General features: G+C 37.3%; 1 protein-coding gene across 2 annotated transcripts in view; it reads right to left on the minus strand.

Moving 5' to 3' along the window:
- The window catches only part of LOC141426898 (uncharacterized), a 568,321-nt gene that overhangs the window by 66,016 nt on the left and 475,992 nt on the right, over nt 1-26,313 (minus strand). For both annotated transcript variants that reach the window (XM_074086147.1, XM_074086145.1), the window contains one exon: nt 20,422-20,460. In XM_074086147.1, coding sequence (XP_073942248.1) covers nt 20,422-20,460 — 39 coding nt within the window. The remainder of the gene's footprint in view (nt 1-20,421; nt 20,461-26,313) is intronic.

Consider the following 26,313-nt stretch of genomic DNA (forward strand, 5'->3'; position numbering starts at 1 on the left):
TTGGTATATTTTACACCTTAGGCTGCTATTTACTCATAAACTACTAATAATTCTCAAGCAAACTAAGCCGTTATAGCTTTCCTTGAAAGTTTGATATACTTACTACCATCCTGATTTTTTTCAAATTTTTCCACCCACCGGTTTGATTGGATGTGAAAAAAAAATCACCCCCAATTTACGTCTATGGGAAGTACCCTAAAAAAAATTTTGTTTTTAATTTTAAATTGTACCATTTTGTCGGTATAGTTTACAAATATATCCGTGCAAAATTACAGCTTTCTAGCATTGATAGTCCCTGAGCAAAGCCGCGGACGGACAGACAGACAGACATGGCGAAACTATAAGGGTTCCGTTTTTGCCTTGGCTCCGGAACCCTAAAAAGCTATAATCTAACCTTTCACCTTTAAATATAACCTTTAAACGAGCAAGTCTTGTTAATTTTTTTCGGGAATCCGAGTACAGCTCTAATGATTTCCATGGAATTTGCTGTGACGGTTTACGGGGAGAATCGACATAAATCTTGGTCTTATCTCTGGGAAACTATGTTTTTGAATTATATCGATGTCGATCTATGTTACAGTGCGACTACTTAAGGTCTTACCGGACGTGGGCGATGTTTACACGAGGATGCTTTATTTATTTATTCTATACCTATTGTTAAACTCTTTATTGTACCATCAGCCAAATATGTGGTCTACCACCCTAAAGTTGATAATCATTTGCATGCCATAAAACAATAATGCCAATGTATCTGTCAACTTGAATCGACTTCAGCGACATATTCATTTGATAGGAACTTGTTTAAAAATTGATAGACCACTTATTTGGCTGATGGTACATAAAACAAAAATGTCGTGAAATTAGCAAGAAAATAAGACGTAAAAAAGAGAACTTATTCCTTACAGAGATCTTTTCCACATTATTATTACGGCTTTAATCTCAAAATATAAATTAAAAATAGCGACATTCAAAGCGAACGGTGGGTATAAAGTGAAGTTTAGATAGCGGTGTCAGTTCCGTTTTTTTGCCTCGTTCATGAAGGTCTTCGTCGCATTTAATACCGACATCTAAACCATCGATAGCCTGCCATCACTATCGCAGAATACTGAAGAATATGAGGAATAAATACGGTGCGGAATGATTTATTGGGCTCGGTTTGTCTTTCGAGTGTTATGTCGAGCGCTAAGCGACTGCTTAAAGTAATGATATGGACTTCTTTAGGCGCAGCCGTTTGTTTTATAGCTGCGTTTATTAAATAGCTTCCCAAGGGTTAAGCTTTAGGCCCTAGGGCGGAAAAGTAGCATATTATGTCTAATTTTTTTTGTGAAACAGGTTAGCAAATTAGTGGGTAAGCTGTCGGTAGGTAAACACCACATGGACACCCGCTACACCAGAGGGTTGCAGATGCTTTGCCAGCTAGAGGGCTAAACATCATGTGTCAATAAATTTACTAGCTGTCTTACTCTCCACGTGGGAACACAGTACAGCCGCGCAAGTAGGTACTGCTACTTCGCGGCAGGATTAGCGAGAAAAATTATAGTGTACAGACTATATGACAATGCAAAAAGCCATGTCAAGCCATTAAAATGCAACTAAATAAACATGTGTATAAAAAAAGGCGTGGAGAGGGTCGTGGGTTCAAACCCCGGCTCGCACAGCTGAGTTTTTCGAAATTCATCTGCGGAATTACATTTGAAATTTACCACGAGCTTTGCGGTGAAAGAAAACATCGTGAGGAAACCTGAACAAACCTGCGAAGCAATTCAATGGTGCGTGTGAAGTTCCTAATCCGCACTGGGCCCGCGTGGGAACTATGGCCCAAGCCCTCTTGTTCTGAGAGGAGGCCTGTGCCCAGCAGTGGGACGTATATAGGCTGGGATGGAAACATGTGTATCCCCATAATGGTAACCATTTTGAAATTCGCGGGATCGGGAAGATACAGAAAACGGAAAGTTTTTTTAAAATTCCCTAGTACTAACACAAGCGTTTCTGCTCTCAAGCGACTGGTATAAAATAGTTCTTTAAAGCTTAAAGATGGAGTAATTTAAGTAAAAATAACACGAGTAACCGACTGCCTGCGCCGATAACAGGCAAGTGCAGGCGAGTCGGGCACGGACCGGATTAAGCGTATACTGTAGTGTGGGAGGCTTTGGCGGAATAGTAAAAAGTAAATATAGGTACCTACTACACGTTTTTTGTCTATTTAACCCCCGACGCAAATCCCCTGGTGTTACCTATAAGTTTGACGCACATGTCTGTCTACCTATCTGTCTGTTGTATTTATTGTAACTTAAACGGATGTATTCATTTCAATGTGGTTTTTTCACGTGAAAGCGAGTTTTCTTGCGGTGGTTCTTACTTATGTTTTATTAAAATCTGTTCAGCCGTTTTTGAGATATTGACCTATGAAATGACAAAGTCAAGGGTTTTTTAACTTGTCTTAGTTGGTTGACTTAAGTTATTATGGCAACCATCAAAGAAATGGCAAAATATAATACTTAAATAAGATTCTCATTTCACGATATTAAACACGCTTGGAACCTTTCTTACTTCATGTTATAATTGTTTAAACTTTAAGCTTCCTTTACGCTAGAACGGACCATGAGGACTTTTAGAGTGCCAACTTACAGAGTTTTAAGATATTAAACCTCGTGACTTGATGTAAACAGATAACTCTTTGTTTGACGCTTAATAACATTAGTTTAGTTCAGACTTTAGACGAAAAAAGTTATTTAGTGAATTTTCTCTTAGAACCTGTTTTCTATAGTAATCATCATCATCACATCAGCCATAGGACATCCACTGTTGGACACAGGCCTCCCTCCCCCATGGAGCTCCGCTTGCATCCACCGTGAACCTGCGACTTTAACCAGGTCATCCGTCCATCTCGTTGGTGGACGCTATAGTGGTACTTGAAAAAAATAACACTTCAACTGCCGCCGATTAAAAATCAGCTTTATTCAACCCGAACCCCGGCACCTATAGCCACAAAGGCGGTACACTGATAATCCGGGTCTCCGCGCGGTCCGTAAATCTGTCGCGCTATCCTATTAAGATAATATCAGCAATTCGCCCGGTCATAACTAATCCGTGGATTTTTACCACGTCGGCGTCGGCAGGGTTAGGACTGCAAGTTACGAGTTAGAGAATAAGGTTTGGCGGGGTCCATATGGTCTCGCATAATTGTTGAAAGTTCTAATGTCATATTTGTCATAATATGATAGATAAATTAATATACATAGATAAAACGTTTATTTGGTACTGCAAACACACAAAAAAGAATTCAGAAATTACAAAAAAAAATGTTCGTTTTAACTCTTTTTTCTCTGAATTCATTAATTGTTTAGAATTGTTGTAGAACTAACCTAACCTATAGAGTTCAGCGAAAAATAAATTACTTACTAACTAAGATTTAGCATCAAAAAGTGAAAATGTTCATAAAAAAAAATCATGAAAATGTGTCACCGTCCTAAAATAAGGCTTGTATCACACCGACCAAACATCACCTGGCAACACTGCGTCACACGTTATGACGCGATCGGCTGATTTACAACAACATTCACGTAATTCATGGGGCCCTAAAACGCGCGCATTTGTTTGCGCGATAAGGGCCGGGTTACACTGCCCTACTTCCCTGATATATGACCACTATACCAACTTACGTTTACCGTCCGAAGTGTCGCTATGATACACTGTGTAACTACAATTTGTACGGCGTGCTTGTAGTTCTCGATTTGGCCACTAGTAAACTTAAATTTGTGTTGTTAACGTTTGACGTTTCGTGAAAGCGAGCACGAAATTGAATATATAACCTGTTTACATGGTTTGGGACAGTTGTGGGATAGATAGCATTGCGTTTTATTTGAGACAAGGAATAATGCTTTAATTTGGTATTATGCCCACAGATAATCAAAGTGTTTAAAAAAGGAACTGGAAAATTCCAATAGTCATTAAATCGGTTTACATACGTCTGCTGGGCACCGGCCTCCTCTGAGAACGATAGGGCTTGTGCTGTAGACCCACGCAGGGGCAGCGCGGATTGGAAACTTCACATACACTACTGTATTCGCAAGTGTGTGCAGATTTCCTCACGATATTTTCCTTCACCGTAAAATTAGTGGTAAATTTTAAATGTCATATTTCCCACATTTATTCCAAAACACTCAGGCTCCCATCCACAACCTTCAGATTAAGAAACCATAATTTTACATAAACTCTCGTGAGTTACATTGATCCGAAAAGATCGAAACTAGTAGGACCGTTCAAGAACAAAGCTTATAATCGTGAACCGTTTAATTTATTAATCTTTAAAGGCTATAGTTCAAACTACTAGGTAACACGACTTAATCCGGTTTAATAAAAAAAAAACTAAACCGTGACTTGACGTTGACGAGCTAACACTAAGGTGCTACGAACCGCTACGCCGTAGCACCCGCGTAGCCATACATTCGCAAATCACCAATCCTTCTCACTCTTTCTCACACCTTACCCCATCGTAAGACAAAGACGCCTTACTTACTCGCACTACATAGACAAAACAATGACAAGATCATCCTCTTAAGATTAAAAAACAAAACTGAAAGGTTTAACTCCAGTGACGTAATTCAAACTGCAGCGTTGTTTATACAGACGCTCGGAGAGTTATGGAATTAAATTAAAAGGGAGTGAATTTATTGCGGAATTATGCGAGCGAGTTTACGGTGCGGACGCTCTGTCTATACGTAATCTATGAAGCGAACTGGTTCTGAATTAAATACGTCGCTAATTATTCTAAGTATTTTAACTTTTCTGGGATTTAGTGGTGTACGTGGGAATATTTATAAGTAATTGTGTTCCCGCTGGGTGAGTTTGCAAATAACTTTAATCGCTACGTAATCAGTAGATAGTTGCTTTTTCGCCTAATTTTTGCACTATCATGTATTAGCTTGTTTCATTTAATATTTCAATCATTATATCAAGTATTAAAAGAATTAAGTATGTGGTTCATTTCGTGTAATAATTACTATCTTCAAAATTATTAATTTATTTTGATTTGACTAAGACTTCCTAACCGTAGTATTTTAAAAACAATTAAAAGGTTAAACTTTATTAGCTTTTAACCGTAGATAACGATTTTAACGTTAACGTTTCATCATAGTTAATTTTTATATAATCATTTATTAATTTTTGAAAATACATGTTTTAGTAAAAAAAATTAAAATAACTTATCTATTGTTGGTAAAATTATAAAAACTAGTTACAAAATTTAAATTAAGATTTTTTCCGAAACTCATGATTACTATTTAATAAACATCATATTTCCACTTCCTTTTCAAATGTTGCGTGTAACATGAAACGGACATTTCACTACTAAAAATGGGATTTATTACTATGCAACCTGCACTCCTAAACGAGGACCCGAATATCAAATTACCCTTAGTATCACATGAGATTTAATTTAAATCTAAATAACGACCGTTAAGCTCCGTACTTAATTTAACTAAAAGATAACCTATAATTTAACTAAGAACAATTTTAAATATCGTTAAACTTAAGAGGTCAATTTTTAATATTATCTGTACAAAACGCCCTGCTATCTGATATTCCACAAAGCCTTAAGATATTGTTGAATTTTTAGTTACGGTCGGTTGCTTTGTTTAAGCACATCAATTAGCTTGTAAGCTTCGGTACTTAATTTTGCTTTGAAGCGGTTATTTTAAAATTAAGATAATTAAGTTATTCCTAATGCGTGTGAAAAAATGCGACTCGTATCTTCTTATGTCTTGATGCGGCTTCATAAATTTAATAATTTATGATGACATATTGATTTGCCAAGCATTGCAAACACCATACAGGTTGATGTTTTAGCGCGTTTTTCGCAAAGTGAAACGTCAAGCGTTAACGTTGGTTTGTACCGTTTTTGTCAAACTAAAAACCTATAAAATTGCTAAAAGTGGCTCCGAAGCGGTAACGTTTCGTGTGCTCTGCCTACCACATTTGGGAATACAGGCGTTCTGATTGTGTGTGTTTGCGTTGATTTCGGATAATACGATCAAGGGCATTATATATAAGGGCATAATTATATACGAGTATTATACGTTACCAAGTTGTGTCGTATCAGGAAGTCAAACAGTTGAAGAGTAAGGACTGGCGATTACTCCACCGACAAGAGCGTAGCTCTTAAATTTAAGAAGAAGGCTGTATATATATTTTTGCATTCGACTGTACTATTAATCTATCAACATATGACTCTACAGTTTTCACCGCGTATGTAGTTCTTAAGGCACCATATTTAAAACGCTGTCTTATTGAAATGAGTTTGTTTTTATGACTGTAATTTTCCGCAACCCTCCCTCTATCTGCGTCCTTAAAAATTCACCACATGCTAAATTACTTGATTGATAATCCACCAACCACCGGATTACATTGAGTCCGTGGCCAAAGCAAAAAGCATGTTGTTAATAAGAAATAAGAGCTGTAGAACCATAAACTAAGACATCTTTACAGCATGCGCGCGGGCTCGAATACTTTCCCGCTCGCACAGTAACTGTCTCGCTCGGCGGCCCGATACACCTGAGCGCCTACGAAGGCTGCATTCGGAACTAATAAAAGGCGCTGCGCGGACGAGAGTGCATTCATTCAGCTAGTGGTCTAGCTTGAGAGACGGCCTCTGCTATCCTCAAGTAAAACCAACAACTGGGTACGGGGTGAGACGGCCTATGCGGTCCATTCCATAAACTCACAGTTGTATGCCTATACTTTACCTAGGCTATTTAACTAAAGTAAGCCCTAAACCTGTTTTGTAAGTTTTCCTGAATTAACCTTCTGAATTGTCTTCCTGGCGCTTCATTCACCCTACAGAGCTAATATAGCATTGATTGAAATGGCATTTCAAAATAAAGAACAGGGTCCCCATAATGCGATAAGCGAGATCAGCTACAGATGTGAGCGCCGCTTATTGGCAATGCATTCATTATTACGACCTAAGTACTCGTAGCTACGACTGGCGGCGCGGCAAGAGCTTTTCTAATATACTGCATGTGTTGTCAGTGCCCTGCTGTGCGGTGAACGTTTCGATCGTGCAATCATCATCATCATCATGAGTGTAGGACGTCCACTGTTGGTTTTTTTCTAAAAGTTTATATTTTAATACAATTTTACCACAAGAAGTAAGCAAAATCCGACTCACAAGATAACATTCACAAATAAAATAGATAAAACTTTGTGAAAGCTAAGCTAGGCTTTTGGCTCTTACTAAAACACATTTTTTTTATTCAACTGGATGGCAAACGAGCAAGTGGGTCTCCTGATGGTAAGAGAGCACCACCGCCCATAAACATCTGCAACACCAGGGGTATTGCAGATGCGTTGCCAACCTAGAGGTCTAAGACGGGATACCTCAAGTGCCAGTAATTTCACCGGCTGTCTTACTCTCCACGCCGAAACACAACAGTGCAAGCACTGCTGCTTCACGGCAGGATTAGCGAGCAAGATGATGGTAGCAACCCGGGCGGACCTTGCACAAGGTCCTACCACCTGCAAAGATTTGAGTATAACTATTATAGTATTATTAAGATATGTTATTATATAACATTTGGTCTAAATATCCAGCCAGCGAAGATTTTTCTTTAGATATCTCCAACTCCAAAGCAACATTACTTAAAAAATTGCCCATTTATCTATCCTCCATAAAGGTTTTCCGCATTCTTCTCATAAGGATATTCTTCTTTATAGAAGCAGGAAACATTCATTTCGCACCTTATTACTCCGTGAACACGCTGTATCTATATGATGAAGCAACAAAAATGTTGGCTATTTTCATAAAGCAAGAACATCCGTGTGGTATGAAAACGTTCCTACTTCCCGTAACGTCTGTAAAATGACATAAAATTACGATTTGCAGTGACGAATTCCGTCGTGAAATGTTCAAAGTGTATCGCGTCAAAGGCGTGACTATATACTGTATCAAAAATTCCGATGTAAAATCTTTGTAGACTATTCAAACTAACGAAACAATCTGCTGAAATATTAATTGAAAACCCCTTGTACTTAGAAGTAACTTTTAAGTAAAGTAAAAACTTAACATTTTCTACGAAATCTTTCATTATTAGTCCCAAGCCGTGTTTTAGTACTATCAACAAGCCCAACCATTATTTTGCGAGAGCTTAATACGTTCACGAAGCTTTTAGACAACCCAGACTACCTTTTACGTTAGAAACCTCCTAAATGTTTAGCTAACATTACTCTGCCGGCCTCTAATCGGCAAAGTAACAAAACCACGAACCGACAACCCTAATTTATTATCCGTGTTGCCAGCCCTAGCTCACTAATCGAATTACAGATATCGACTCGAGGAATCGATTGATTCCGTAGACAGAGCGTTGATTGAACCGAACGAGGTGGAAGACGAGAGATGGCCGGTATCGAATCGATTGTCGAGTCAACTATCGACTCTAGTATCGACTCTTGATTAATAGTATCGTTGCGTTGATAGACGGTTTGATTGAAAAGTCAGCTGGTGATTAGCGTGTACAGTGTGTTATTGGTTTTGTGTGACGGTTATTGTTCTGAGTGATGGCAGGAGTTTGTGTCGAACTATTCAGAACACCATGTAGATTAATAAAAGTTAAAGATAAAAATATTTTATTTGCCTATTTTATGTCTTGTAAGTAATGTATGACATGAAGTTTATTATAGTGGTGTGTTGTTATTTGTAGGTAATTCGATTTTTAATGCGTCAACAAGGCGTCAACGAAAAAAACACTCTTCGAATAAATTAATTAGTTCTCAAACCGTTTTGTTTCTAATATTGAGGAATCTTATATTTTAATAATTATACCTACTATTTGCAATACGTACATTCATTAAGTAAAACTATGTGAAAGTTATTATTAAACGTGCCATGATTAATTTACAAATGCTACTTTGGTGTAATGCATATTTTGCTTTTATGTTTACCTAAATGAAACTATTGTTATGTATGTACTTTGAAAAATATGCAACAAATATAAACGGCGTAAGATATATCTTAGGAAGAAACTTAATATAATCTTGCTACCCGCATTGCAACGTGAACTAATTTCAGGTCATAAACTAGGCAGCAGTTTATCTCACTTGGAACTAACTTCTTGTATTTTTTACCATAACGAGAAAACACGTACGAAGGGTTTAACGAGCAATTTACGCGTAACAATAATTAGCGGTTTTTATATCGCCGTAATGCTCTCGTCTAGTTCCTTTTAATTATACCGGACAGTACACAAGTGACCGCCGCCGCCATTTTGTGCGAATAATTCAACAAGATTCGCGCGAAATGGCCGCCACTTCCGGCTCGGAGCGCGCCCATGTGCTTTAATATTAAAATAGACAACAAAAAGCAACTTGAATTATGTTCAGCGGAATAACAGTACGTTTATGACCATCCATTGCGACCAAATGAGTTTTCTTAGTAGATTTTAGGATGCATAGATTACTCACGCACACATCCGTGCAAGCAATAAAGGGTTCTTTATGAGGCACGAAACGGAACAGAGCTCCGATGCGGTCGGGACGTCGGGAACAATACGCGAGTGACCAGTGCCCCGCTCGCCAAATAACTTTGCTAAATTCGCGGGCAAATGCACTGGCCGTTTCCGGAGAGACGTTCGCTATTTGAAATTCGTGTTTTAGTTTATGCTCCATGTTATCGAATGAGCTAACGTTAAACAGCCTCAAACGGTTTAATCGGTGAGTTTGAATTTGAAACGCCAAGCGTGCAGACAAAGGGATGAATATGAGGCAGCAAAGTGTGTTGTGTGGATAGAATGCATGAGAACTGTACTAATTTTATATGTTCGCGTGTGTGGGAATTTAATTGGTTGGTTTGATAGCGCTGGCTGATGAGAGGCTATAGAATTTAGTGTTTAAATTTAGATAATATTTAAATATTAGGATGTTGACGATAGATTGTAGACATGGTTTTCCAACCAAGTAGCAAGTTGATAGCACTATGAGGGTTTTCACGGAGGCGAAATAACGCTAGATGGCTTTAGTCTCGTGAGGTCCGTTTGACATTTGACGTTTGCTCGTGATTGGTTAGATAACTAACTTCTTCTCTTTTAAGATATGGCTTTTCTGTCCTAATTAATAGGACAATTTCGCCAATGTCAAGGTAAACTCTCTTTGAGAGGCACGTTGTACGGTGATTGTAGTTTTTGCAACTTGATAGTAAAATTCCAGAAACCACGTGGAGGCCACTTGCGCATTAAAAAATGTTAGACACGAGAGCAATATAGAATTTTGTGATCACTGTTCACTGTTAAGGTTAATCGCCGCATAAAACACTATCAAAATTATACTTCAACTAGCCAAAGAAACAGAAATAGCAAAATTAGATATTGTCTACATCCGCCATGTTCGAATGCTACAAATCGAATCGTCGTTAGATAACTAAATGAGCCAATCGCAAGCAAACGTCAAACGTCAAATGGACCCCTCACGATACTAACGCCATCTAGCGATATTTCGCCTCTGTGAAAACCCTCATTCTAGAGTTGGCAAATCAAGATTTAGAATAGCAGAGACTCAAGTGACTCAACATACAAAGCTTACAAACCATAAAATTCAAACAAGATTAGTGGAATGAATAGTTTCGTAAGACAATCCGGAGAGTAAGAGAAGTGAGGATTAAAGTACGTCCAGGTATCATGAGGCCTTTGACAACTTTGTGTAACGTATGGAATAGGTTTAAGTATTACTAGGTACATGAGATTTGCGTCAAACGGACCTCACTGATACGAACGCCATCGAGCGATATTCCGCCCGTCAAAAACCTCTGATTACGTGCGTTCGAATGTGCTGTGGGCCTCTGGGCCTTTCTATCCCACTTCCTCATGTCGAAATTACACTTAGGGGCTGTTTCACCATTCATTGATTAGTGTTAACTGGCGGTTAGGTGTGATGCCGTCTCTCGTCTCTATTTATATTGTACGAATAGACGGAGACGGCATCACATTTAACCGTCGGTTAACGCTAATCAATGGATGGTAAAACAGCTCCTTAATAGAAAAAAGATCACCACGTGGACGCGAAGAATCGGCCATTAAAAACTCATTCTTACGCAACGCATCGCCGCCGTCGCGTATCAACCGTCAAATTAACTGTTTTATTATCCCTTACACGTTATAATGCTGCATTAACATGAATACCTGCCATTATATGCTCATCAAATGGTATCAGCGTAAAAATTTTAAGATTAATTAAATGGTGCGTTAGAGAAAATGCTTTATTGGTGAATTAAACAAAACGATAAAGCATTGCCGTGGGAACAGTTAAACGACTGCAAAGCTATAAATTCAGGTCTCTGCTACGATAAAAAGGCTTATAAAACATGCATTTATTATCGGGGACGACGCAGTGAGTCCGTTAACTTGCGCGTGCCCATAAAACACCTATGCGGTGGCGTCGTCAAATAGTTTAAATGTTAATTAGGACTTTATTACGTCGTATTGGTGACAGAACACCATGTAAGGGTATTAAAAACATAGAGTACTCGTATTTATATGCATTTTACTGAAAATTTTCTTTTTGTTACACTTTCAGTTGAAATCCACCGGACGAGTTTGTATGAAGTGTTATGTGAATAGCTGGATTTCTGGAACATCGCTCAGGCTTCTTTTTATCTCAATATTCCTAAAGATCGGGACGTTCGCATGTAAAATCCTAAAATTAAACCACTAACTCTAGAGAAAAGGTATTTAAGACGGATGTTTTTCATGCAACATAAATGAATTACTTCAGACGCCAGATCTAATAGTAAACACGTATGAATAAAACAACTTAATTTCTAGGTATCTTGCTGTAAACAAGCCAAAAAAATGAAAATTTATGAACGCAGTTGTACGTACAATTTATATGGTAATTTTTAGTACGCGAATTCAGTTCGCAAGCAACGTGGAGCCAAAAGGTAAATTCTAAAAATCACACGAAAAAGCAATGCTGGCTGTTTGACGAAATACAAACGGCCAGATAGAATCTAAACTAGTGCAACATTTAAAAGTGGCTCCCCCTGGCGTGCTCGAACGAAATAGAGCTGGCAACTACGTTCTATTTATGAAAAGAGAAAAAAGTGACGGGCGCGTCACGCGAGCTTAGGTTTGTTATGATACCGTCTCAATAATTAAATGTGGAAAAAAACAAATTGAATTTCGGCTCGGTCTTCATTTGTCATTTCGTGTTGCGTGAGGCGTTTTCAACGTGAGTTTTATTGTTTACGTAAATTATCGGTCAAGTTATTACCGAATGAAAATGTTTTCGAAGCGTTAGTTAATTGTCGAATGAGCGTGGACAGAATAAATTAATTGTTTACTTAAATATTCAAATTGTACGTACGCTGTATATTTTTATTTTTACTATATTTTCGATCGTCCAATAAAATTCACGGGACGTGTTGACAGTGTGTCTAGTCTTGTACAAAAACATGACCTGGTTACTAAGTGTTCACACTATCTAGACCCTCGCAAACAAGTGACGGCCATTTTGTTCATCGCACGCATTCTTTACCAACGAGGGAGATATTCTGAGCCGATAGCAATCTCACCGGAATGCAATCGCGTGATAAATCAACCCCAAAATATCTACACATGTATTGTGTGTGTGCATTATTAAAACAGGTAGCTTTGTACAGGTAGTTAAAGAATTTTCTGAAATTACTGTCTTACTGGCAGTAACGGTAAAAACTCGCCTTAATTAGTGTAATAATGTCGCAACAAAAATTGTTAATTAAAACCTTAAGACCGTTATCGCTTAGGCTGTGGCCGAAACGGTTATTCAGAATCTTAATTAGAGACAACAACAAATCGGGACCATAGAATAGTATTTTAGCTGAAAATAATAAAGTTGCAGTCTTGTAAGGTAAAGATGCCTGCAAGTGTTTTTATAAACCGGTTAGAGCTAAATGACATGAGTACAATTCTATCCCACTTTGTTTTTGAAATTGGTTAATAAATGTCGGAGTTTTGAGGTACTTGTAGACAAAAAAATTAACCGAATTAATAAACCTTCCTTTTTAAGTAGGTTAAAAATTATGTAGGCACACATACACAGTACACATATAAATGACCTCTGTCTTTTTCTTTTTTTGCCTTTATTATATTTATATTGCCTATACATTTTCCGAAGGATTACAGATTGAACCGAAACATGTCGAGAGCACTTCTACCACAAGTTTGCAAGTGATTCGTATTTCGGATATTAATATTACAGAGCTTATTTTCTAATTTCAATAATTATGTGTAAACAGAGCACTCGAAACGATTTCGAACGCTGTAATAAGCGCCCTCTACCCAGCCCCGCAATTAGTGCGTCACGGAGGCTCGCGTGCGTCGCCGCGCTGTTTAATAACGAACCGCACGAGAATAGGACCCCACCCGGCCGATAAAAAATTACCCTATATGATTCAAAAATGCATAGTTTTACCGTAATAGAAATGTCTAAAGCAAATTACTGAAGATGTGATGCTGATTGCAAGAATAGCTCGGTCTTGTAGAAAATTTTTAGAAGTCACTGTAATCATTGTAAGAAATTACAAACAAATATACGAAGTAAAGTAGCTAAATGAAAAGCTAGTAATAATCTTTCCACAAAGCGCAACCTTTAAAGTATCAAAACGGGTGAAGCCTAGGTCCCTCCGGCAACCGCCATCAAATTCGAACCACGAATCTGTCGTAAATAATCGTTCTTATTTCAAAATTCAAACGGAGAGTCCCTTTAATGCGATCATGAACCGAGTGAGTCGTTGAGTTACTATTTGTACTCGCAACACGTTATTTAATTTGAGATATGCGAAACAGAAAGCAAAATAAACGTCGCGCTACGTTTGTAACTCGATTTGTCTTTGTGAAATTTCAGCAAACAAACTCACTAATGGGGCAGTTTAAATGCTGAATAAATCACGACACATGAGAGGTTCGAGCAGACGTGCAACTGCATAGTTTAAATCGAGTTAAACAGACATTGGATAGTAATATTTCATCAAGTGACGAAACGCAGTAAGTATCTAATTTAAATCTGTAAACGTGTTCAAAAATATTAGGCATCAAAACAAACGTTATTAAGTAACCTAATCAGATGGAGTCAGTTAATAAATCCTCAAAGTGAACACCGAGACATATAATTCGATGTAAAGCGATCTGCGAGGTGCAATAACACGATTTGCGAATAAATGACTTGGAAGTTGATCTACTGCGGCGCTCCGTATTAGCGGCGGAAACATCCCACACACTACTCCAACGCTCCGTTAGTTACGCTCCGAAGATTCCAAAGTGAAATTAAAGCTTCGATGTAATGGGTTTTAAACCGGATTCTCATTCCACTGTCGATGTTTACAGCGCTTTTTGTTGGGAACGCGACCTCTGACTGCGCGATTTTCGCCGGGTCCCTCTAACTGCAAGCCGAATGAAAAATGGCGGCTTAGCTGTCAAAATGGTTATTGATGAGCGTGCTCAAAATTTACTTTTCTGCTGTTGGATTAGTCGATTTTTCCTGAAACATTGCCGAGTACAGCGTAGGTTAAATGTAACGGTGCACATCGATTTTTCAAACTAGAGAAAGATTTATAGTATGCAGTATTTATTTAGTTTTGGAGCGTTGCTTTACATCGCGTGATCGCGATCGCGCATCTCTGTATTTCCGTTGAGTGTGTGTTTGAAGCTTAAAGTTAGAAAATAAATGTGGTTAATCGTTAAATTTATCTATAAAAATGCGAGAGACGGCTTCCCGATAACATTTCTCACTGCGAAGTTAAGAGTTCTCATACGTGGATAGCTAATCTAATGAAGTCGATCGTGTGGTTGCGTTCCGTTTGCAATTAGTTCGGCGGTTTCAGATCGCCGCCGAGTACTGCCGAGGGTTGCCGAAGGTTGCCGAGCGCGGCTGAATGGGGCCGAATACTAAGATGTTTCGCCTCAGGAGATGAGGACCACTAATTTAGCTGCCCTAACAAAGTAGTTACAATCTGGTTGCTATTTGGTCGGTATTGTACTAGTTTTGAAGTGTTTAACTAATACACGTAGTACATTGTGTGTTGAGAACGGTAAATAAGGAATTATGAATTAGAGTCTAGAAGCCCAAGGTCGATGACCTGGCCTTGATTTGGCAAGGTAAATTTGTCACATGGTACGTTTATGCAATTTCGCTTTACTCCTTCATCACGATTTGCTTCTCTATTGTGTAGAATTAATAATAACGATAACATTCACGATTAAAACGAAATAAGGATTTGAAAACGAAATAATTTAGGTTTGACCTGATTCAGTGCTTTTAACCCCCGACGCTAAAAGAGGGGAGAGTGATATAAGTTTGACCGCTATGTGTGTCTGTGTATCTGTCTGTCTGCGGCACCGTAGCTCTTAAACGGGTGAACCGATTTGAATGAGTTTTTTTTTATTTGAAAGAAGGTTTAACTAGCAATGGTTCTTAGACATGTTTTATCAAAATCGGTTCAGCCGTTTTTGAGATATTGAACTTTGAAGTGACAATGTCGTGGGTTTTCCGACTTTTTGTTCGTTAGGTTATTATACCTAGTGCCATCCACGAAGACGCGTGATTTTGTCAAAATTAGACATTAATGTCATTCTCATAAGAACCACGGCACGCGTCATCGTCAATGACTCTACCTATAATTGTATTATCCCTTACTAACCTCTACTTATATCGTCATACAACCACACAGCGTGTAATCTGCCCGTCCGCTAAAATTACACAAAAACACGTTATGTAATGAAAGAACTCCGACATTTAATTTAAACCCGAAAAAATGCAATGTCACTCTTTAAATGTCGCCCGACGAGTTTTTAAACTTTTACTCCGACTGCGTATTACCACTTAGATGAAATTACATTTCGGCTGCCTCTCTTACAGACTTGTATCAACCATAATGTATGTAGTTAGTACAAATTCAACCGTACGAAAATTTAAATTACAGGTTCTACCGTAAAATTCTGTACTTTTTTTATTTAAAAGCTTTTCTTTAGCGTGTCCTGTTTAATGTTTTTCATCACACTTGCTCGTAAACAGTGTCGTAACATGCAGGGTACCTTGGTTGCAACCCCCCCAAATAAAACCCTCGACCTTAATGTGCTTGTCATGAAACCCGTGGTCGGTAAATGAGTCATTGCGCGTACTAATTTTCTTGTCATGAAGCCCAAGGTCGGTAAATGAGTCAGTGCCCGTACTTGATACTGCTGCGCGCGCTGCTGCTCCGCGCGACGCTGCTGACGGGCACCCCCTCCCGCAGTGCAGGGGAGGATGCTGGCGCTGCCCAAGAGCCGCAGCCTAAGGTATCGGCAATGAGGCATAAATAATATTTTGTCTTACAAATAAACAATGCAAGGCTCTCGTTCGTAATTCCTCATTTACCGCCCTTAAGACACAATGTACTTTAATGTTTATTTGGGTTAAAAACGGTACAATATAAAAAAAAATAAAGAAAATAAGACTTATTTATTTATTTGTTTGTTTTAAATCTTGAATGATAAATTTGACCCACTTCCAGCAGTCCAATTGACTTGAAATTTAACATACTTTATGTAAATTTGGTGACAATTATAATAATCTGGTAGTGACATCTTGGTGGTCCTGCCAGGATCGTCTCCGAAGGAGGGAGCTCCTTGATCGTTAATAGTACCGACTTGAAATTTGGTACGAATATGTAGTTTAAATGACAATGCAAGTACAGTCACCAAAAAGTACAGTCAGCAAAAAAAAGGTTGTATTAAAAATGAAAATTTTAACAAAAACTTATTTTTTACTATCCGCAAACAGGGTCCTAATGTCAGGCAAAACCTCCTCTTTACCTCCACATCTCCCGATTCATAGACTGATATTATCTGTCATGCCGTTTCTATCAATTACTACTAACTTAAAAACAAAAGAATACCCATACTTTACACCTTTATCTTTTGTTTTTGACGTCATAAGCAAATATCAAAAAATAAATATCAGACCGTACACTCCATAAAATCCACTTATATTCTACCTAAACCGTCTGAAAGCAATCCGAGCACGTTTTAATTCATAAGTTCCATGTTGATGAGTGCACCGGGCCGGCGGCGTGACCCGAATAGTGAGGAGGCAATAAAAACATGAGGGTTCGCTTCTTTCAGGAAATTAGCTGTCACATTACGTATTAGCTTTGCTCGCTCACTGATTAAACCTTTCGGGAGCGAGTTTTGGGCGTGTCAATGCGAGGCCTTAATTAGTGTCGTTGATGCTACAATGTAGGGGCTGGGTCTATTGTCGCTAGTACCTAAGACAATACTCTGCGGTGTTGTTTTTTTTGTACGAAGAATGTATTTGCTTCATCCTACACCGTTTGTTAGAATGAAGTGGTGAATGCGATTGTGATTCCAAATGTGTTAAGTGCTCGTAGGTAGATAATAAGGGCCTCCTCAGGTTTCGTCAGAAGCTGATCCAGAATTGTTGTTATAGACGTTTGACCACGCTGAGGGTAAGTTTTAGCAAAACTGTGACACTTTTTAGTTGACGACATGTCAATGCCACGTACGAATACGCTAGTGTGTGGTAGGCTTGTGGTAGGTATACAAATGAATGAGGATTAAAAATAATATAAGTAAAGGATAGTTGCCGGAAAAATTTCGAAGTACTAGTGAAGTAGTGATAATTGAATTCGACACGGACAGTTGGTTTAGTTGCGGACAACATCTAGAAAATACAGTTGTATACAAAAATGGAACATTTTCTACAATTGTTACCCAAAGGAAGCTTGCTCAGGAAATTTATTTTGCTCCAGGTCATGTTTTAATAAGACTCCGCTGTCGGTGCTCGCAGAGAACTGCCGTTTAGGTAGTTATTACTACTAATGGAAACATCGTGTATAGAATTAAACCTCGCTCTGTCTCATAAATTCTAGAATGTATAATGTAATTCGTGAATTCGCAGCGAAATATCAAATAGCTATTGTGTGTAACAGTTCAGTTGGTAATTAAGCGTAATTGCAAAAAACATGGCGGCACCGGTACCGGGCTAGCAAATGAAGTTTACGCGGCTAATTATGAGTAATGAGTTGTTTCGCGAGCCGGTGAACACTTCAATATTCCGTCTGCCCTCGGCCGTTAATTTTTCTTCGTTTACTTTTTTCTTCAAACTCGGACTCGTTTCTGTTATTTAACTTCTCTTGCCAGCCAGAGTCCGTCTGCGCTCCATTTTCAAAAATAAGGTTGGAAACTCGGAAAAAAGAATGCTGGCCATTTGTAAAGTTCGTTAGGGAACGGACATCGCACATAGAGGCGCAATTAGGGCGAAGAGTCGGAGTGCAAGTGACCGCTTCGCAGCGCAATCGAGTCCACTTCATTGGTTTGACGCCGAGTGTTTAAACTTGGTGAGTGTTCCTTTTTCGAAATTGAAAAGAGAATGCGTGAAATTTTTGCTTCGAGTCTCGAATACCGTTGGAGATTTCAAGTCAGTGATAGTAAACTGAAATGGTACGAGTAAGTAAAGTAAAAAGAATATAAACAATAACAATTTGATTAGACTCTGTGTTAGTATCTCTAATTGCTCTTATAATTTAATTAGTTAAAAACTAAAGAATTAAAAAGAAAGAAAGAAGACATTTAATCACTAACACAGAAGACACACATATACAGCAAAATTTACACAAATAAACAAAAATAATAATAATAATAAATTACAGAAAAACACATGAAAATAGTAAATACATAAATACACAATTTTGTGTGTCTCCGCGAAAGTGAAACGGCCGCTGACTCAGCATTATGCTGAAGCGTTAAGACGCCTGCAGCGCTGATTTTTTGCCAGAACCGTCTTTGACTCACGGAACGATATACACAAATATAATAAATAAACCACTTATCTATACATACGCAAATAAAAGAAACCAAGAAATAAATAAATTACCTACAACGAACAATAAGTAAAAAGAAAGAGAAAAAAAATGGAACATAAAAACTAGTTCCTTTCAAACTCTTTTACATTTTAAAGTCATGTAGGTAAACAAGTAAATATAGGTAGTCTTTATTCCCATAAAATATAGACCTCACATTAGGTATTTAGTCATGTACAATCATCATCTCATCCTAGATACATCCACAGGGTACAGGCAAAGGGGTTGGGCCGCAGTTCCCATGTGAGCCTAGTGCGGTTTGGGAATTTCACACGCATCAGTAAATTTCCTCTCAGTAATAAACAGCTTTCCTCACTATGTTTTCAGTCACCGTAGAGCTAGTTGTAAACTTCAAATGTCATTCATTAAATACCTATAAAAAAATAATGATACTGAATGACTGACAGACAAAGCACAGCTAGAGCTAAAAACTTGAAATTTGGCAGACAAATTCGTTGACACACACACACAAACATCACGCCTGTATTCTCAAATGAGGTAGGCAGAGCACACGAAACGTTACCGTTTCGGAGCCACTTTTAGCAATTTTAGGTTTTAAGTTTGACAAAAACGGTACAATAGTGACAGGTTGCTAGCCTGTTGCCTACGGTATACCTTAACCTATATCCTCAGTCGCCTCTTACGATATCTACGGAAGAAATGGAGAGATGTAATTCTAACCCGACACCACCAATTCTTTGACAATATCATGATTACCTCGGAGATCTAGGGATAAAGCTAGTGTAATAATAAAATAAACAATTAAACAGATTAGTTTTCCAGTCAAGCGGTTGCGTATTTAATATTGCATCGTTTTAATTGAACAGATAAATGTACGAGTACCTAAACTAAATAAAATCTTAGACACAGCAAACTTGAGACAAGTTTGAGACAGATCGTCCTGCTTTTAATTGCCTTAGGATTCACAATACTGCTTGATTAGGTACTATAATTCAGCCCCGATAAGAATACAGATCACAGATCTGACAATTTAGTGTAGTTTATTCGGATCTCTTTGTTATCCTTAAATGTATTGTTTCTAAATTTGCCACTTATTATGTCTTTATTAGTTTTTATCCGCAGTACTAACATTGATGTAAGTAAAAACATTTAAAAAGTTCATGTTAGGTTTTGGTGAAAATTGGAAAATCAACTTTGGTACGTAAAAACATTCTGTTAATGAGGCAATTATAGTAGTCTAAGACCTCTTTGATTATCTTCCGGAATCTATAAACTATTATACTTGCCACTTCATGTTTATGTTCTAAAAAAAATCCGCCGATCGTATGACTTTTATGACAAACAAAGATATTCACTGACAAGAAAATGTTAAGCATCTTGTCAGTTTGAATACAAATTATGTTCGAATAGATTTTTTGTTCGGAAAATGAATATGAAAAGTCACATAAAATGTTTTCTTAATTTTATATTTAAGTTGCTTGTTTTGTTGTTAGCGCTTATAAAAGAGTGTATGAGATTTAATGACACCATAAATGCGGACTAGACTAAAGGAGTGTACACATTACAGTATTATGCAGACTTACCATGACTCTGATGCCGTGTGAAAGCGCCGTTACAGTATCCTGGGGACAAAGAGATATTAATTAAATTAACGATGAAACACATAATTAAAATGAGTATATTATGGACTAATTGTATACCTATAACTTTGTTGAAACTGAAAAAAAAACATTGATTTCAAATTTGAAACAAATTATAATAAAATTGTTGAATGGAATTGGAATTTGTATCAGGAATGTATCATAGAAAACATAGAGACTAAAATACTCGTCCATTTCTGAAGTCGCTTAATAATTCGTTCAGAAGAATTAATAGTTGTATAGTTATAAATATATATTTTGTATAAGTTATTATGAGCTGCTAAATATATATATATTTTAGAACTTTGCCACACTAATCAACAAATGCAGGTGGTGCTGGTGCTGGTGTTGCAGATTTTTATGGGCGGTGGTGATCTCTTACCATCAGGAGACCCACAAAAAAAATGCTGCGACAATTTGTGATTTCAAATAAAGTAAAAAAATACTTTTAAAAAGCTCGTACCTCAAAATCGATGATATTTCTGAGAGAACTTAATGAACATTACTTTAAAGGTAAATTTTACTAACGTACTCATTTAAGATACGACATTTCAAAGTAGTGACGAAATACTAGTACCAAACAAAACATTAAAAGGTCCAAATAATTGTGATTGTATATATAAAATATTAATTTCTAAAATCAACTTCTGATCAGCTGTAAAGTGCAGTTCACTTAACCCCCAAAAAATATTTATAAATCTTTATTAAATTAATAAAGCTGTATAAAAGCTAATTATGTGACAGGAATACGACAAAGAAACCGCTCCGTATGCGCTCCGCCTCTGAATGGAAACTCATAACGTCGTTACACTCCGAACAAAAACAAAGTTACGCCCAACTTCCGCCTTATTAATTAATTGAAATATTCCCAAGTATGACACCAATTTGGAATTATGTATTCATTCGGTCTGAGAACTTTTTTGTTACGTGTTGTTTTTAAGTAGCTGTCTCTGCTTTATACTCCATTTATTTTAACATTTGAAACCTAACGGTAAAATTTGCACACTTTTTTAATTGAAACAACGAAACTATTTAAAATTGTGTCAACTTCTATAATAAAAACATAATAAATCCCGCTAATTTTAGCATTTATTTAAGTGTACATGTTTTTAGTCCTTTTGTGTTCGAAATATTGAAAAACGATTGTTACAATTTGACCGTTAATTCAAACCTTAAATTAAACGGAGTATAACTGTAGAGTAGTAATTTTAGTTTAGTACGAAATATTGAGAAACGCGCGCAAGTTGTTACGAGGTGAGGCGCGTATAAGTACAAGGTTCGATTTTAAAATTCCTTGATTAAAGAGATAGTTTTAAGGGACATTGTTAAACACAAATTCATAGGTTTTTAAGTTTTTGTGCCAATATGGATATTGTCTAGTTTTTCAAATTGATCAGAACCAATTATTAATTGTTCAGTTTTCATGTCTTGTGCAATACCTACGGCATATCACTATTGTATTCATTCACGAGTACATTTCGTTTATTTACGAAATGAAATATTTATTTACATTTAGTAAATATTGTTTCATTTAACATTAAAGAAATAACGATTACAACCGTTTAGGTTTTTATTCAAACGAAAATGTTACTGGAAATTTATAACAATAAAAGTGTTAATTAATACATTATTAATACGCGAATTTGACCGAAATTTTTAATGTTGAATGAAATGAAGTATAAAATCATTTACGGAACGATTAGCTGTATAAGGTCAATAAGAAGCTGTATAAGAAGTGTATAATAAATGGCTCTTTATTTTATATCCCGCTTGTACCCTGCGTTTGACAAGACGCCTCAAAGATGGGTGACTCCCTAGATTGTATGTCAATTGCACGATGATAGCGTTTCCTATAGCATTCTGCGGTGCTCTAGGGTTCCGTGAGTGAAAATATAAGATTCTGCAAATGCTGCTAAATAATATTATAAATGCGAAAGATTGTGACTGTGTCTTGTCGCATGTGGTTTAGATTGCTGCTTGCCGGGCTGATTTTTTGGGGTGCTTTTCTAGTCACATAATTTTTGAAAGTCATAATATAATTTGTCATAATTTTTGTTTGTCATATTTTTTTTCCACTGAAACTGATTTTTAAATGGTCACCTGAAGAACTAAGGTTTGGTTTGGGTTTTATAAAAAATCTAAACACTTTATGGATTCAGAAAAAAAAGAGTTACCTATGTCTAACAATACAGTATGACAAATATTCCTTTATGAGTTTCAATAATTATGCGAGCCGATTTGGACCCATTTTCTAGGTCGCTCTACATAGCTTCAGAGTTTTTAATAATTTATCTATAACATCCCCTGTCTCACTCTTTACGTCCTAATACAGCGTACTAGTGCTTAGTAGGTAAGTAGTAACCTAGTAATATAACAAATGGTCGAATCCGCTGCTTAAGCCAGTATAATGAAGCGAAGTAATAATTCCACACCGTATTAAACCCAGTCGTCCAATTTGCAGTAAATAAGAATATCGGCTAAGCGCCGTTACCCGCGTCGTAACGCGTTAATGAGCCCGCTGTGCGGAGTGAGCTGTGGTCTTATAAGACCTGATAAGAACTGTGGATCGATTTTTGAAATTGCATCACCCTAAAATACTAAGGTTGTAGCGGATAGCCTCCGCTTTCGTTGTCATAGACCTTCCGCAAGAACATTGACGTACAACGCACCTTTCAAGTCTAGAATGTTTATTATGTATTAAGTAGTTTTCTTCAAATGTAGTCGCGGCCATAAAACTTCGAATTACCTGAGCCATTATTTTAAATAATTTATTGAATCAGACGTTATATTGCGGAGGGCCATATCAATGAACTAAAAGTATTAATACTAAAATAATTCGTCTCGATGTTCTAGAATGCATGGAGATAATTATAAGGTACAATGGGGTCTATATTAATGAGCAGGTAAATTTAGTATCATCTCCCTTGCTACGGCTTGGGTCTAATTTCAGCAATAGCAGTTAATAAAACACACCTTGACAGTAAATAAATAAAAATTCAAGGTAGTTTTATAGGACGATTTTAATTTATTATTATTTTGTGGGTAGTTTTGTTTTGTTTCAGTAACAAATATAGGTGGGTACTTGGGGAGTTACAGTGACAAATTAAAACGGTTATTGTGGTTTGTTAGTCTAACATCTGGTAGCATGGTGTACGGTTGTGTTGCTCAGAAGATGAGCTCTGGTTGAGTTCGAAACGCGTCAGTGTAGTGTGGTGGAGGTGATAGATGGGTTTGTGTGATTTGTGTGTGTTCTTACAGTGTGGAGGTAGAGGAACTGCATGAACACCCATATTTTGCATAAACTTAACTATCATAAGGTCGCGGGTGAGCAAAGAAATTCTTTTAGTTCATTAGCCATTATTTTGTTACTGTGTCATACTAACCACTCCCCCCAGAATGACGTAAGTTATAGATGACCCTTGATGATGGTCTACATCACGTAATACGTCTAGTCGACAAAAGTTTAAAAAATCGACCAACTCACATAAAGGTAACATAACAGCTGTATTAAAATCAAATGTTGTTCGCTATGTAATTGTGGCCGCGATGCGCAATTGTACTTTTTACATCCCTGCCTGCGGCAGACAGGTACGTAAACGGGAATTTCAGGAGTCAAGAGCACGCACGGTTTAACTAGCATAAAGTAACTTTTAAATTACATGTTTGTGCTTGTTACGAGTACTTATAATTAAATTGTTATTGACCACGTCGAATTAAAAATTAAAACCGATAGACTTACGACGCGCAAAATCTATCTCTCTTTAAGTCTATGTTTGAGGAGCATGTCGTCTTGTAATAATTACAGTACTGAACCCGAAAAAATTGAAACACATTTCTAGCGGCAATTTGTCAACCCACATAGCCTCATCAAGCTCCATCTAAATGCATCAAAAAACTGAATGGCCACGTTTTAATTCCAATTATTTAGACGGAATTTTGGAGTCCGGTCTAAATAGAAGCCTTTGCGACCTCCGAGACGTTACAAAGGCCACGTCTAGATGGTTTCTAATTACGACACGGGCTGTTATGCAAATCGGTGGGTAGCTTTGTCTGTAATAAACACACGGCCTGCGGTCGTACGGCGAATTGCCTCGTATCCACTCCAGTGATAAAATCACTCGAATGCCTGGCCAGTTAAGGTTATATATATTTTTTTTAATATTGGTAGCCAGGTATTGGTATTGGTATTAGTGGCCAGGACGCCAGGTTTTCATTAAAATTAATAAGACACTGGCCAGTTTCGAACGTTACTTTTGATTTTTTCGGAATGTTGCCAGGTACAAAATAAATATCCAATGATCGGCTATGAAAGCTGCTGAAAAAAATCATGAAACATTTTTTATGTACAAAAATTAGCCCCTTGAGATGTAATTTTCGCAAAAAAGTGAAAATCCCCAAATGTCGATTACTGTAAGTACAATTAGCAGGGCAGAAATTTTAAAGTCAAATCAATTGCAAGGGTTCTTGTACTCTTTTGTGCCGTGTAAAAAATATGTTCAAATATTTTGAGTGCCAGAAATAGCGCAGAAAGAACAAAAAAAACAACTAAATTATGGATTAATATTTGAATTAAATAAATTGAACAAGTCAAACATTAAAACCTCACGTCATCTCAACGTCACGTTCCGTTAGCCATTAGTCCTATTACTAGGAGCCCGGCAGAGCGCACGCCAAGTTGTTTAGCGGCAAATTGCGAAGCCGCCCGTGCCGTGACTTCCTGCCGGAACTTGGCTAGTTGAGCGAGCTAATTTTTCCCGGTACATAAACGCGAGTTAAAAATTAACACTGTGTATGGCTTTTTCTGTCACATTAAAGGTTATAACAAAGTGTCAATTACGTATTAGAACAGTCACCTGCATAATACCTGCCACCGCGGAGCGTGCAAAAATATCTGACACGTTCTGAGTCGTATCCAGATATTTATGAACGCTAAAACCTAAATCACGTTTTAAACAAGATTATACTCTAAAACAATGTATTTCCACTTTGTCCATCGCACGAACACTTCCGTATTTCTCAATTGTTTTTCCACTTGACAAATAAAAATATTAACTAATTACATCATGTATTGCTGTAATAACACAGCAAGTCTGCATACCATAGTCTACGCTATAAAACTTAATCAGCTACATAACTACCACAGCAGACCAAAACACAAGGGGCCATGCATAACTCCAATGAAACCTCACTTCGCTACAACAGGGCAAAAAACTTCGTTCCCAAACCTAATTAGAAAACCTCACATTTTTATGTAAAGCGCCACAAAAACGGTATAAGTATAAATATTCATTTTTCCACGCTGCAAAGTTTCTCGTATCTTCGAGGTTATCGAGGTGTATCGGCACGGTCGAATTTTTGACGGGGAATAGGGTTGCCATCCTTTATATTTGTCAGAAAGAAAAAATCTAATTATAGTTCTATTTAAATATCATGAACCATTAAAATTTAAAAAAAGCCTTATTACTCTAGTGGTTTATAGCATGTTTGACCTATGGCCTTTCAAGCAGAGGATCGTTGATTCTAATCCGTGATCACAAACTCGTGAGTTTTTCGGTATTTATGTGCCATAGCCCTTTTTACACTTAAGTGTCCATGTTATACATCTGTTTTTTCGGTGTTTTTATTTTGTAAAGTTCGGCTGTAATGTAGGACCGACGTGTAAATTTACAGCGGTACGATGACAGTGGAGTTTATAATCTCACTTGAGTTAATTTACTATTCATGTTAGAAAGGCTCCTTGAATGCTAAATGATTCATAAACAGCGCTAATCCGATCTGTTTGAACAGCTGACTTTGTACCGCTTATATTTTCAGCCTCTAAATTAGCAACAATGA

Source organism: Choristoneura fumiferana, chromosome 3 (assembly GCF_025370935.1).
Source record: "Choristoneura fumiferana chromosome 3, NRCan_CFum_1, whole genome shotgun sequence".
Lineage (NCBI taxonomy): Eukaryota > Metazoa > Arthropoda > Insecta > Lepidoptera > Tortricidae > Choristoneura > Choristoneura fumiferana.